This window comes from Pseudomassariella vexata (genome assembly GCF_002105095.1).
Source record: "Pseudomassariella vexata strain CBS 129021 chromosome Unknown BCR38scaffold_6, whole genome shotgun sequence".
NCBI classification, from domain to species: Eukaryota; Fungi; Ascomycota; class Sordariomycetes; order Amphisphaeriales; family Pseudomassariaceae; genus Pseudomassariella; species Pseudomassariella vexata.
In genome coordinates, this window is record NW_024467961.1 from 2,290,070 (window position 1) to 2,304,742 (window position 14,673).

Sequence of the window (14,673 nt, forward strand, 5' to 3'; positions counted from 1 at the left end):
TCTTGGGGCTGCAGAACTGCCGCGGCTTGGGTTCTCTTGGCAAGCCACCGTTCATCACTATTAACGTCAGTTCATCAAGAACAACCAACTCGCTCGGCTCGTATACATAGGAGTAGATAATGTTATCTTTTTAGACGAATTCAAATAAGCCCCAAGATTGAAAATATTTCCCAGTTTCCAGTGAGTCTAAGTGGCTGAGGGACTGTCAAAGCTAAAATTCAGATCAAATCCATATTTCATCACATACGACCATAGGCTGCAGAGAACTCGGGATCCCGTCCGCTCTCCCATAGATAAGATGCAAACCAGACTCTTGTCTATGGGAGAGCGGACGAGATCCCTTTTGGTGGCAGCGTGGCGCAGCCGCCTGATCCTTCGATACGGACCGCCGACGGCCCTGTGGGGCTCGTGCGGACCCACTTGGCCGTTTCCCTCGTCCCGACCCCGTGCCGCAGCGGCCTCTCGTACCTCCGTTTTCCCACATCCTTCGGCCCCGGTCTTCTTACCCTTCTTCTTCCCGCTATGAATAGCCTGGAGGGCGTGCCTGTAGCGCCAATCTATGATACCGCGCGGCCGCTCCATCTCGCCATGGCCGGGACCCTTGTCCGGCCGCGCACTGGTCCGCGTTGCCTTCTGTTGGCTCTTGTCGCATCAGATTTCCCGTTCTCGCACGCGGTGAGATTGGCCGGCAGCTCGTGGCTGCTTTAAATTTGGTCCCGATCTCCAATTTTATTCCCATCTCCAATCTCCATACTCACTCGCCCGCCTCTAGGCCATCTTCGCAGGGCCATTTCCACAACACATCGGTTGATCCTCACGAAGTAAGCGACAGGTCCTGGCTGTTAGTCGTCAGTTATATCTCGCTGCCATGACCCAGTTCAATGATCCTCTGCAAAAGGTTGAGGAGGCTTTCAGAGATGCAAATCGCCTCGAAGAAGAGAGACATAAGACCTGGGATGAGGTTGATGGACAGGATCCCCTCAACCCCGAGTCTGCAGTCCAAGAAAAGCCGGGCAACATCGAGAGCAGGTCTGGGCTAAATGGATATCGTATGGTACTGTCGTATGTTCCTCCGATGGATGTGACTGACTATGTACCGAAAGCTATTGGGATTTGTTTCAAGTCGATCCGCAGACCATATGGGTTGACGTGGTCGAGAGACGACTGGTAAGAGGCCGACCTGCCAACCAGATCTTTACTCGCTTCCTCCGCAGGCTCGTCAAAGAATCATATGTTACGAGGCTGTCGCTTTGTCCCGAAGAATACGTTTGATGCCAGTCATTCGTACCATGATCTCAAACTGGAAGCCAATATTATCGTTGATTTCGACATCAAACTGCTCCGTGATGCTGCCAAAGGCGAAGTGGATGTGATTGTAGGTGTTGGTGTCGATTGGTCGGGGCTCATATGCAGGCATTCCTGTTCATAGTTCCACGCCTCAAAGTATGCAACCCTCGAGAACTTTCCTGGACTCTCGCTATTGATGATCTTGGTTCCGCAATTTGAAATGCACCCATTCGTGTCTGGTGCCGCTGTGCCAGAGGCGGCCCCATCCTTTCTGGTATCGGTGCAGTACTGGCCCCAGATATCGCAACAGGCATTGAGAGGGCATTGATTGAGATCAGCAAGCTCAGTGCCATTATTCGGTCTTTGTGGGCCCGGCACTTGCGGCCCGAAAACCGCTCCGTCGATTGCGGTCGGCATCGGAGGGTCACCTGAGCTCAAGCAAATGTTCATGCCGAGCATGAGACCTTGGCAGTCTGTGAAGCCCCACGTCTGCAATCGGTTTGCAAAGGTCGTCATGTTGAATTTGATACACGAAACATGAACCGTCGGCATTGGGTTGCGGCGAGAGGTCGGGAGGAGTGCCGGAGGAGCAGCAACCCGGCATATTCGGCTGCAGACCATCGCAAAACGCACTACCACCGTGGTACTCTATGATCTGGTCTAGAGTGATGCCGCATCGCTGAGTGGCGATACTCCAGCAGCCATCCCCGTTGTTTGACATGACATATTTGCATGTTGCGCGGGCTTCGAGAGACTTCGGCTTCAGGCCAGCAAACATGGGCTCGGAATCTATGGTCGTCGAAACCTGTGGAACCGAGAGAGCAGACACAATGTCGAGTTTCGTTTGCTTCCAAGTCTGCGAGTTGTCTAATCCTTGAACGCAGGTAGCCTGGTCCCACGCCTGTAAAGCCTCTTGTACAGTAGTGATGTTTCCACTGGAGTCCGCAAAGAGACCAAAAGTCTGCGTACTGGGAATGCGATGATCAGCAACGCCGTCGCCGTAGCTTCCGCATATCTGGGCAGCTAAGTTCAGCGATGCATTACCATCTGTCTCCATCACTGATTGTCCGATCTTCTGCACAAAGGCGGCAGCTTGAACCTTCTCTAGCTCCCCCCAACGTAGACTCCGACGACCGTTGAGCCGACGCGTGCAAGCACGGCGGAGTTCTTGCAACTGGAAGCACCAGAAAGATGAGCCGCCAACTGAGAAATTGCCTCGGTGAGCTCGTTGACATTACGGGACGTTGCATCACCCTTTCGGGCCACGTTCATGTCCAAGGAAGCCCGATGGACTGTTGCATCAGAGAGACAGCCTGAAATGGATGAGTGTCGTGTTTGTAGCCTCTGTGTTGAGTCCACACCCGGCTGTGCCTTAGTAGCCGTGCAAGCTAAGATGTCGAAATGTCTTGTGGTGTCGAAGATCTGGCTGTACAGGTTCAACTCAAACAACATGGGGTCGTACACTTATTGAACACATCGCGCCAGTGAACGTGTATCCAATTAGACGGGTTGGGCCCAGTGGTCTCGCACGAGGTGAGACATCGCTCGGTAGCCACATCCGAAGCGTTGATGAAAGGTAAGAAAAGCCAGCAAATGACGACAACTCGCAAGATAGACGCCATTGTCTCGAGCAATGACGAGCCAACCGTCTTGGATCACTTCAAGCGTGTGACATGAAGTGATTACTTAATAGCCCTCCGAAAAGGTATTCCATAGATGGCTGCCAAGAGTCTAACGCCTTCTAGACCACAAGGCTGTGTATAAGCCGGACGGAGAAGCCTACACATTATTGGTGCCTACCGTGCGATCTACACTCTCAATCGGGTCATAAAAAGCGATGTCTATACGAATGACGAGGCAATCTCCGGTTGACAGACAATAATTTCTTACTATATTCAAGGGTATTTAATTGACAAATCCTGGATAGCTAGCCCAGATCATAAGCAAAATTAGGTAAGCGTTCGTAGGTACCTTGATGCGAGTGCATATGGGGTGTGAATTGTTGTATTGGGAAAGGATGCCAGGTCAGCTATTCTGGCCTGGCAGAGCTCTTTTATAGCTCTTATCTATCTTATCTCTAGCTATAGGGCAACCCCCCATGGGGTCACGTATCAGCCTAACACTTCTAGTACTTCTAGTCGTAATAACCATATTACGATCGTGCATTATATAACGTCACATCGACAGTAAATTCAAAGACCGCGCTCTGCGTGTAATTAAGAAACTCGTAGACATGTCGATCGTTCCTAAAGCTATTCTCTAGAATACCCTGTTATATTTGAAGATGGGGTAATTGCTTTTCCGGCTGCTTCGACCAAAATTAACTTACGATTTCTATCTAATCGAGAAACGAAGAGTACCGCGTCACATATATGGACGGGTACTTCCCCGACAGGGAGTGGAGGGCTACATTACTGAATTGGCTTTAGCGACCCTAAAGGAAGCATCGAACATTTTAGAAAGTTTTTGCGTGGAAAAAAATAGCCACAGACAGCACACGAAGCTTTCCGCGGACTGTAAAACCCGCTAGGTTGCAGAAGTCGGGGACAGTCGTGGTATCATTCATATCTTCACGTCAACAGGCGGCAAAAGATTTTGGACCGCGACGATGGTTGACAGAAAAATGGAAGTGATATTAAACACTAAAACGATACATTCGAATCACTGGTCCTATTCATAATTCTTCGTAAAAGCGACTTTCTATGTATTCTTCGCAAGCCCTCGGCGGACTTACGTGAAGACTCTTCTATAACAGCTTCGTCAAAAGTGACAAGAGCCGGCCCATATGCCAAAGGCGGCAACCGTAGTAGTCTGACATATGCTGGGTCGTCAGTAATCCACATCTGACTTATAAGGGCTTCGGAACATGCGGTTTTATTGCATTATCTCCAGCATATTGACCTGATAGATCAGGTGCATGCTTTGAATAATTGTTAGTGGCTCGCGTGGCTTCATTTTTGACGAAGCCTGGTAAGGACAGACACGCAGGTGACCTGGGAGATTCAAAACCGGTCATCTCACTCCGTGGAGCACCACGAAAGCTCTTTTGCTGCGATCTGACCTCGTCATATTTCTTGCGGTCACCTTTCCACCAGGCCACTTCGTCTTCTCGCAACTGCCCCGGAAAGAACTCGTTACGTAAGGGGAGAGCAAATCCGTATCCAACTTCGAGGTCCATGAGCCCATCCATGACTTTACACCTGGTAATGGTCTCCACGAGTTCAAGTGGCAGATTGCGGTGCTGAGGACTCCGCTCCATGGCGGCCAAATAGCCATTCTGGAACATGCCAACTCCCCCGACTAAGATGAGGAACCAAGTATCCTTGTGTAGCGCTGAAACAGTGACGATAAGGACCAGCCACAGAATAGATTGGACAACGCAAACGCAAAGAGTGATCCAGAACCCTGACGGCAAGCCACGCGCAGTCTTCGCCATCATCATTTGTGTTCCGGCTCGGTGGAAATAGAAACTTCCTCGTGGATGTCTCTGCGTTGTTGGTAACACGCTTACCTTTTGTGAGCCGCTTTCTACAGCTTCAGAATCTCGTTGTGCGAACTTCTCCCATGGCTTCCCATTCCGCGGGGTCTCCTGTGCGGAAAGCTCCTCCAGGTCAAGGCATTGACCGTTTCCAATAACTATCATAATATCTTTTGAGCCATTGCCCGACGTCAAAGCAAATACGGCTTTGGAATTCTGCCGGTTGGGTAACTTCTCAACCCGCCACTGAGGAAGAGCTCCTACCACCATGGCGAGTATGGTACCTGTACTTGTAACCAAGAGAATACCCCATTCGCGATGTAGCATCACTGGGATCGCTGCGATCACCAATTGGAAAACCATGATGATGAGACCCCACATATGAATCCGACCGTATGAGTGGTTCGTATGGCGATTTGGGTTCGGCTTCGCTTTCCAAACGGAGATGCGAATAGCATTCCGAAGCATTGGCTCCTCGCGCGCTATGTATGCCTCATTATCGCGAACAAGGCGTCCAATTAACCAATTCCTATTCTCTCGAGAGTATCCTGATCCAAGGTTGAACATTTTGACCGGATAGTCAGGAGGTGGGAGTAACCGCCCACTCCCAATCAGGTTGACCAACGCCATGAAGGTGTAGGCGACCCATCCGAATGAGAAGCAGACCGGCGTGTACCAACATCCTGTCGTCTGCGCCAAAGCTTTCTGCACTACGTCTCCTCCAATAACCATCAGTACTGTGGTGACCTCGCTAGGATTCGCCCACTGCGAAGCAAGTTGTGAGATAGTAGCCGACATTTTGTGCGAAATTCTTGCAATCCACTGAAAAGGGCAATGACAGGCGAACTAGATCGAGAAGCTCAAGAGAGTATATAAACGAACCCTGGCTGGATGACTGAAGAATCAAGACGCTGGAGCCTGGTGTTCTATTTGAGTCAAGTCGCGTAGAGCCTTGCAATACTGTCGCGAGCGCCAATGTGTTCAAGATGTGCATTCGACAGGAAAAGGTGGAGGGTCAGCGCATGCTACGTATCCAATGGTGATTGGCGTGAACTCATTCCTGCCGTTGGCTGACATTTTATTGACATTGTATTGTTCTTCAAACCCCGCTTTTGCCCCATAGTGAGGCGGAGGGGCGCAAGACGTTATCGGGGCTGAAAGGTCTCGACTGATCCCGAGGTCTTTCGCATTTGTGTCTCGCCAAAGCCTCATGCATCCGTTATACCCACAGCCTCACTGCGGACAGATCCTACACCTCGTTTTTGCCTTGCCGAGGCTCCTATTTCCCCTTTGGTGCACTGGAATGGGATTAATTCGTTATTCGGGACTCTATCATCCAATACTGAAGCATATTATCCAAGCGAGTTGCAATTCAGCCCTTGAAAATCACTGAACACGAATTGTTGCTGCTACAGTTCTTTACAAACATGGCTACAGATGCCTCAACTGGGCCTGCAGCTTCATATGACGGACAAGACTTATGTGGCAAATGCAGAAAGCTAGACGTCCGGTCAATACCAATTTCCCAGCGGGTATCATTAGGAACAGTTGATGAACTCTCCAGCCGCGCAACCCAATGTCAGTTATGCTACATGCTACTATCCAAGATGCGCCATCATAGCGTTGTTTCTGCTCCTCCAACGCATGATATCGTCAACGTTCGCGCCACCTTCAAGATAACGGTTGTAAGGAAGTCAACTGACAAAATGCCGGACCGAACGACCTTACACGATGTATTGGAGATTTTGTGCGAGTATCATCTGCCAGAACTCGGCGCCCATCGTATATACACTATAGCAGCTTTGCGTCAAAGCTTACAGCCAATCATCTCGACCCAAGAACAGTTATCGAGGGCTCAACTCGTTCCCAACGAGACGCATCTTGGATATAGCCGTTTGATCGGCGACAAGCAGGCAGATCTCCGTCTTTTCAGAGAGTGGCTGCGCCTGTGTGATTCTACCCATCCTATATGCCAACGTTCCGGGGGTCGAGTCAAGGTTCAGCCGCAGCAGCTCTGGGTCGTCAACGTACGAGAAAATCGAGTAATGAAGGCTCCATTGGACTGTAGATACTTAGCTCTGAGCTATGTTTGGGGCCCTGTGCATCCCCTCAGGTTGACCAAGGATACTAAAGAGATTATCCAGCGAGAAGGGGCGCTTCAACTGCCGCATATTCGTTCGAGGATACCGCAAACCATTCAAGATGCCATGGTCACGGCTTTAGCGGTCAACATAGAGTTTTTGTGGGTAGATACGCTATGTATACCCCAGGATGATCGTGAGACGAAGCAAGAGCTTATGCAACAAATGCATCTCATCTATGACAACGCCGTATTCACCATTGTAGCCGCGGCCGGCGACGATGCTAACAGGGGCTTGCCGGGAATACGACCTGGCTCCCGTGATACACATCAAAGCGTTTGGCAAATCGGAGGCCTGACTTTTTTGGACGTGGAAATGGACCCCTTCGATGGAGTGGGTAGTGGCTACCAGCCTTCACGTTGGGGAACTCGAGCATGGACATACGAAGAAGCGCTCTTCTCCACTCGTCAACTGGTCTTCACAGAACAGCAAGTGTACTGGTACTGCCCTCAGACCGATCCCGGTGGTTGGCGCGAGGACATCATTGCCGAGACAACCAACGCACAACGTATCAGGGAAACGGAGATTGGTGTCTCGTACGAGGGACGGGTTAGCGGCGACCAATTTGAGCGGCATGTGAAGAACAAGTTTTCCAAATTGAAGCATCACGCAAATGAGTACTCGCGGAGAGAACTGACCAAGCCGTACGATGCACTGAACGCCTTCAGGGGAATCGAGAGCGCTATCAAAGAGGGTTACTCTGAGTTTCATTGGGGAATTCCTGAGGCCGATTTCACGAATGGGTTGGTCTGGTATTTTCCCGGATCTATTCGCGGATCAGCGAACCACAAGTTTCGCGATGTAATCGGGAAGCATCAAGATGTTGCATTCCCCAGTTGGTGCTGGGCAAACTGGCGGCTTCCTGTTTCCGAACGCTTCGATCCGAGCTGGAAAAGAGCACGCCATAGCATATGGGGATTGCACTTTGCGACCCCGGTCACTCGAGTCACGACATTCTACCGATCTGATGCCCATGGGGAGATGGTCAAGATACAGGAACACAGCCCGGATGCCAAGAGATCAGGCGGAACAGATGATACAGCAGGGGAGGGACGACACGAGGACAACGAACAACATGAAGATAATGTCATCGACAAAATATTATCCGATATGAGCGTCCTGAGGTGTCGCGCACACACAGCTTCAGTGTTCGTTCGCTGCCACGAACATCGCAAATTAAGAGACCCGATGAGGATACCGCAAAGTCTGGGTGGATTTCCGTGGGACGAATGCTGGTCAATTTTTGTCCTTCAGGACGCATCTGGGAACTTCATCGCCACATCGTTCATGATGATTGAAGACGACCGTGATTTCATAAAGAACGATTCTGAAATAGACGTCCGCCCGAGGCCTGTGGAGGCCGTTGAAATTGCTCGGTATGGGAAGAATGATGATAGATCAACATGTTTATTAACAGTACAAGGCGAAAAAGGTTGTCTCCAAAGGATTGGGATCGCGCACATCTACGACAAAGGGAGCGCGAAGCTTACAAATGAATGGCTGGATCAGACCGTCGAGGATAACCGGTTTGAAGTCCCCGAGGACGGAGTGGTAAAGGGCTGGAAAGATATCCGGTCGCCGAAGAGATTAGTTTATCTGAATTAAGAATTCCAGGAGATTAGTTCGAGAGACCAAACACGTCAATTACTGCCTAGATATATCACTGGATCTTCTTACCCAATACTACCCTTCGTAAGAAGTTGACTGAGCATTTGGGCTCTAGCTGGGGTTAAGAAAACTCAACAAACTCGGAGGGAGGAGCCACTCGGCTTGGCGCTCAAATTGAGTTGAGCGAATTACACCAACCTACCATAGGTCAGTGGAGAGAGGCGGCCCGCTAGTTCTCGTCCAGCTGAGTATGCAGGTAGCAGAGAACGTGCATGATTGTGCTGCTTCTTCACCCAACTTACTTTCGTGCCCCTTAATGTTGACCAACCGAAGCTCTGTGATATACATATTTGCAATGCCCTTGCAGTTTCTCTGGCAGGATTGGGATGTCGGACGACACATCTATTCGTGAAGTACATATAGGGGGGTTTCGCTCCTTTCGTGGACTCGCAGCTATGACTCTTTTGCACTGAGAGTTGTCAAACTTTGTCAATATAAAACTGCTGTGAAATATTATGTTGTACTAGCATCTGATACAAACTCTCCATAAATCCAGGATCAAGTCCCATTGACTCTGAATTTCACTTTATGTGCACTACAGCGACCCGAAGCGTCCTTTGCTTCGTTTCTCAGTACTTTTTGCGACCCCTCAAGAAGCTAATGGAGACTGTGTCCGCCGAGAATGAATCCGACAGGAAATATCCAGTTTCCGCCTCGTGCGATTAATTACGGAGCTCCACTACCACCTGTTTGACAAGGTCACAATCACAAGTCAGTAGCTTGAGCGTTACAGACGTGCATTAATCTGGTTATGTGTCAATGAAAAGTGTTAGTAGTGATGACAATACCGACGATTCTGACGACGAATTCGCTGCTTCGCAACACACATATGCTTGTGGTCATGCACCCCTTGACTAGCATGCCCAGCCGTTGATGGCAGAAACAGAAGAATTCGAAAATCATAGAAAACCGGAAATAATCAATCAAAATGAAGACTACAATGAAGATCTAACGTCCTATCCGTCGCCTCATGATGGCAATCTTCATCTTACTGGCAGCATTCAACGGTAGGCACCAACGGTAGGCTCAACTCAACCAGTGTCCACCTGGTGCGCATCCATCACAACCAACCAAATCTCCTGAAAAATGGTGGGTTGTGGTGGGTTGATCTAGTTGATATTTAGCGGGAGCCCTATTATTAGCGTCTAGCACCTACTAGTTAACCTTGCCAGCCCTGATAGACCCATACAAGGACACGTACGATTGAAAATACCTTACAGCTGAGTAGTGGTTTTACCTCTCGCTCTCCTCCTGTCTGTCCTATATCATTAACCAATTTTTATAGAGCAGAATTCGGCCCTCCATCCGGCTACTCCGGCCTGTCCTAAGGCTGTCGATCACCTGCTCTAGTGCTTCTGCGGCTAGACCTTCTCCGAACGCGCGAATGATGTCTTATCGTGGTCCTTAGTCTATAGATATAATACCCAGAAGGGTGATAAACGGCGCTAGGTGTAAGCCTTATACACTAAAGAGAACCCTAAGCTAAACAGCTCCACTACTAATAGTATTTAAAATACACGTAACCACCTATTTGAGGGCTATTGTGACATCGCAGTGAGCCCGTCACAGCTATCATGTTAAGGCGCCGGATAATAACTGCAGATCACGCTTAGAGCCTCAAGCAGCATTGACGGCGGCCTAGAGGACTATTACGTCTTTTATACCGGTCAACGTAGAACGGCCACAAAAGCAATCTATCGCCAATAGCTTTATCGCACTATTCGATCGTAGATACTACTAACAGCTACTTATATAGTAGATCGTTAACGAGTACAGGCCCTAATACAAGCCCTATCTTTGAATAACTCTTACTGTTAGGCAACCTTGGTGGGCTTTGCTAAGACCACCAAGGTTACCACGTGACTTAGCCCTTTGGGACTAAGTCCAACCTTCGTGCTCCATAGGACTAGATAGAATGTCATGCTTTTACAACCTCACAAATCTTTGACCACCTTTGCGTGTAACACTTACTATGGATTCGTATGTAAGATAGCAACCGCTCGGCTTATAGCCTACGTAGAGAATTTGTTATATAACATAACACTAACTACGAGACCGTAAAGCCCGCCTATAGCGATGCCCTAGGGCTACTGTCAGATATTCACATATTTTGCGGTGTGATGGATGGCGGCAAACTTTTCACGTGCCTGCGACCACAGGATCTGCTAGCCTAGAGCTACCTAGTTGCCACTGAATATGGCTGTTCCAACGATACCACCGGCGATAATACGGATGTCATAAAGTCTTTTCTAAAGCAGGCGGCATCAGCAGGTCAGATTGCATGCTTGCTCGCAGGTATCTACCCCATTGAGGGGCCCGTCAACATTCCAGTTGGCTCCAATGTCCAGGGCTCCAGTTGGTCTCACATTTAAGCCAGACGAAGCTATTTCCAGGACATTGAGAATCCCAACGTGGCAAGGTAGGCGAGCCGGGCAACGAAGATACCACGGATATCGTCTACGTTCTCTTTACCGTCAAGAGAACCACGGGTGGGGCCATAATGATGGAGAAGAACGTCCACGAGTCGTCTCAGGGGTCTGCTGGCATTTGGGACCTTCACATTCGTATTGGTGGCGGCATCAGTACCGATCTTGACGTTGCCAACTGCCAGAAATTCGGCCACAATAAGGCATGCATGTGTGCCTCCCTGCTGCTTCACGTCACTAGCTAGGCCTCGGTCTACTTTGGGAACGTCTGGGCTTGGGTGGCGGCTCACGACAATGGCATGAGTCTCTACTGGGAAATTGACTCGACCGCGTTCTAAACCATGGTTAGATTATATCTCGAGGGTGTCAAGATTACGGTCATGGGGCCATATTACGAGCGACGACAATATAGAGTAATTCTCAGGTTTAGCTAGCGTCGTTACTTTTACTTCGGATCTTCTCGTATACTAGTGTAACGGTTTTAAGGAAGTGGGTTGAACCACCGTTTTTAGGCTTGACGAGTATGGGTCTGAGCGGGCGTGTGAGCAAATACAGGAACTATGTCATCCCCACAGTGGCTGGCTTAGGTGTGGCATACACTGTCCAGATACGGGATATGATAGCAGCGATTCGGACGTCTAGTGATACGAAAAGGTAGGGGGACCCACTGGTTAGGTGAATCCCATTCAATTAAATACTATAACGTTGCTCACTACTGCATTATAGCATCCTCACTCCTAGGTGCACGCATCAGGTCTATTTTAGTACCTCATAATCTAGATATGAAGCATTCTTCCTCGAGTTCGGCGACCAGTCGTGCCCGCCTTCGCTAAAACCAGAGTTTATGTTACGGGCAGCATCAGGACCGTTGACGGTATTGGTCTTGGCAGGCCGCTGATGGATGAATAGAACCTTTGCAAGGACATACTAGAGCGAAAATTAGATGGTGCGGTTATCTCCCACATTGATCCTGGTGAGTTCTGGCTTGCCTTAATGGCGGGCAATAAGAATATGAGGATAGGAGGGATGGGCTTAGAACCCGCGCCTTTGTGGAAAAAGGAGGTTGTTAATCAGTTGAGGGCGGGATACAAAGAGTGGGCAGAGAACAAGAGTATGGAAACGGAGATTGGTTATTACAAAGTATTCGATGCCGAATATACATTGCGTGGACAGAGTCCTCAGCTACTCTCCAAGCCACGAGGCCAATTCTCCCTTGTACTGGACCTTCAACTTCAAGTCATTTAATGGGACATACGTACTCTGAGACGACACCAACTGATACGTGACCGCATGGGCGGTTACCCTGTAGTTATTGAAACGGGGTCAGGCGGTCAGTAGGATATACCTACCACTTAACACACTGAATAGACGGCTCTAGTACCAACAGACCCCATCTGTTGGTCTGATCAGGCGAAGATCGTGGTACTGGCTATAAGAAGGAAGCTCTTGCAAGTCTTGTGCACAAGTTGGTCGGATGTGCCTCGGATGCGTCTCTGTGACTAGCGACGGGGCAATTCACAGAACAAGACGTCTGGCTCTAGGAGACGAATTAAAGCTGTCACTAGCACTGGATTGGTCTGATCAGGACAATATGACGGCCCCTGTGACTATTAAGGCTAAGATAAGAGCAGAACAACGGGATCTCGAAAGTAGTATCTAAATGCATAACGTAGTCCACGGTCCAATTGCACACTTCGGCAGATTTTCGTACGCTACCACTTTGACCTGCGGTTTTTCACCACATAACTATGGTTGGTTCTCGGAATGACAGTGATATGATTCTAGCATTACATGCGCTTCAATCTGATCCAAAATTAAGTGTACGTCGCGCTGGTCAGATCTATAACGTACCTTTTAGAACCCTTGCGTATCGACGCGACGGTAAAACCGCTCGAGCGATTACGCGATCGCCAACGCAAAAGTTGACTCCTTCCGAAGAAGAGGCAATCGTCAGAAATATAACCGACCTAGATTCGCGAGCATTTCCTCCCCGATTGAGTGGTGTTGAAGATATGCCCAACCGATTACTTCGAAGTCGCGAAGCGGGACGCGTCGGCGTCAACTGCGCCTCGAGCTTCGTAAGACGACAACCAGACCTCCGGACGGTTTAAATCGAAGGATCGACTATCAGAGAGTCCTCTGCGAAGACTCCGACGCGTATCGCGCGTGGTTTGACCTGGTACGGAATACAATTGCGAAATACGCGATCCAGGAGTAGGATATCTACAACTTCGACGAGACCGGTTTTGCGATGGGCCAAATCTCGTCCGAAATGGTCGTGACGACTTCTGATCGGCGCGGAAGGCCTAGAGCAGCCCAGCAAGGAAATCGGGAATGGGTTACAGTTATTCAAGGGTTGGGTCGTCCGGTTATGCCCTCCCTCCGTACATCATTTTCGCCGGCAAAACCTGTCACGACCTGGGTTGCATCGCATTGGTAGAGACCTCGATTAGGTGCTATCGACGAAGATTCTACTCTAAGGAGCGAAGGAAAGAAGATCACAAACTTAGGTTTGAGGGAGCGCGACTAAGTCGTCCACGCTTGGCGGGGCTCCTGCAGGGGTTATGATTGGCTTCCCACCTGGCACTGCCATGGCAGGTGTTCCAGCTGTAAGTCACCTGGTTGTAGTGAGTCTGCGAGGGTTGACCTTCACAAAACCCACCTCTCGTCATGGTACAAAAACAGCCCATTACCGCCTGATTGGGTTATCGCAGTTACTAAAAATGGCTGGACTACGAACGAGAGAGGCGAAGATTGGATAAAACACTTCGATCATCACACCAAGTCTCGTACGAAAGGTACTCATCGCCTATTGATCCTCGACGGTCACGAAAGCCATCACTCGATCGATTTCGAGGTATATTGCAAAGCTAACAATATCGTCACGCTTTGTATGCCTCCTCATTCGTCGCATAAGCTCCAGCCTCTTGATGTTGGTCGTTTTCGCGGGTTGAAAAGAGCGTACGGAAAAGAAATCGAAGATCTCATGCGAGCACATATAAGTCATATCTCGAAAGAAGACTTTTTACCGGCGTTTTTAAACGCGTACAACGCAACTTTCACGGTTTCAAATATCCAAGGAGATTTACGAGGGGTAGGAATAGTTCCGTACGATGCAGATTATGTCATATCACAGCTCGATGTGAAATTACATACGCCAACACCTCCGGGTAGCTCGGCTGGTCTCCCCGTCCCTTGGGAATCAAAGACTCCGAACAACCCAACCGAAGCCCAATCACAAAGCGATTATGTGAAAAATAGGATTGTACGACATCAAAATAGCTCACCAAGGTCAATTTTTGCTGGAATAGATCAGATTGCGCAAGGTACAACGAAGGTTATGCATCGGCTTGCCCGTTTAGAAGGCGAGGTCGAATCACTTCGAAAGGCAAATGAGACCTTAAGTCGACGTCGCCGTGCGAAGAAAAAACAGCTACAGAGTGGAGGGTCACTTCGTATACAAGCTGGACAGGACCTACAGTCTCAACGAGAGGTTGATGGGCAGTTACATGACGAATTTCGTCAAATTGGTGGTCGTACGAGGCGGCGAATTGCGCGTGTACGGCGGTGTAGAATCTGCGGCGAGCCCGGACATAATGCGCGCACTTGTGGAAATGATGTAGAGACGTCTGAAGATAACGATTCTGAGTAGTTTTAATTGATGATAGGCGTT

At 49.3% G+C, this 14,673-nt stretch overlaps 5 protein-coding genes across 5 annotated transcripts; 2 read left to right on the forward strand and 3 right to left on the reverse strand.

Annotated features, from left to right (window-relative positions):
* Nucleotides 1-1,273: 1,273 nt before the first annotated feature.
* Nucleotides 1,274-1,735, reverse strand: BCR38DRAFT_432750 (uncharacterized protein). The gene has a single exon (XM_040860203.1). It carries the CDS (start codon nt 1,702-1,704, stop codon nt 1,279-1,281), a length of 426 nt encoding a protein of 141 aa, XP_040716580.1. The 5' UTR covers nt 1,705-1,735; the 3' UTR covers nt 1,274-1,278.
* An 851-nt stretch (nt 1,736-2,586) lies between these two features.
* On the reverse strand, nt 2,587-3,110 carry BCR38DRAFT_432752 (uncharacterized protein; the record flags this gene model as incomplete). Its single annotated transcript, XM_040860204.1, has 1 exon — nt 2,587-3,110. A coding segment is annotated over exon 1 (181 nt), but the record flags the coding sequence as incomplete, so codon positions are not given.
* An 847-nt stretch (nt 3,111-3,957) lies between these two features.
* Nucleotides 3,958-5,825, reverse strand: BCR38DRAFT_432753 (uncharacterized protein). Its single transcript, XM_040860205.1, has one exon. The coding sequence runs from the start codon at nt 5,561-5,563 to the stop codon at nt 4,136-4,138; it is 1,428 nt and encodes a 475-aa protein (XP_040716582.1). The 5' UTR covers nt 5,564-5,825; the 3' UTR covers nt 3,958-4,135.
* Nucleotides 5,826-6,471: 646 nt separating this feature from the next.
* Nucleotides 6,472-7,287, forward strand: BCR38DRAFT_341389 (heterokaryon incompatibility protein-domain-containing protein; the record flags this gene model as incomplete). Its single annotated transcript, XM_040855867.1, has 1 exon — nt 6,472-7,287. A coding segment is annotated over one exon (816 nt), but the record flags the coding sequence as incomplete, so codon positions are not given.
* A 3,703-nt stretch (nt 7,288-10,990) lies between these two features.
* On the forward strand, nt 10,991-11,245 carry BCR38DRAFT_341128 (uncharacterized protein; the record flags this gene model as incomplete). The annotated part of the gene is made up of 1 exon (XM_040855845.1): nt 10,991-11,245. A coding segment is annotated over one exon (255 nt), but the record flags the coding sequence as incomplete, so codon positions are not given.
* Between the last annotated feature and the right edge of the window lie 3,428 nt (nt 11,246-14,673).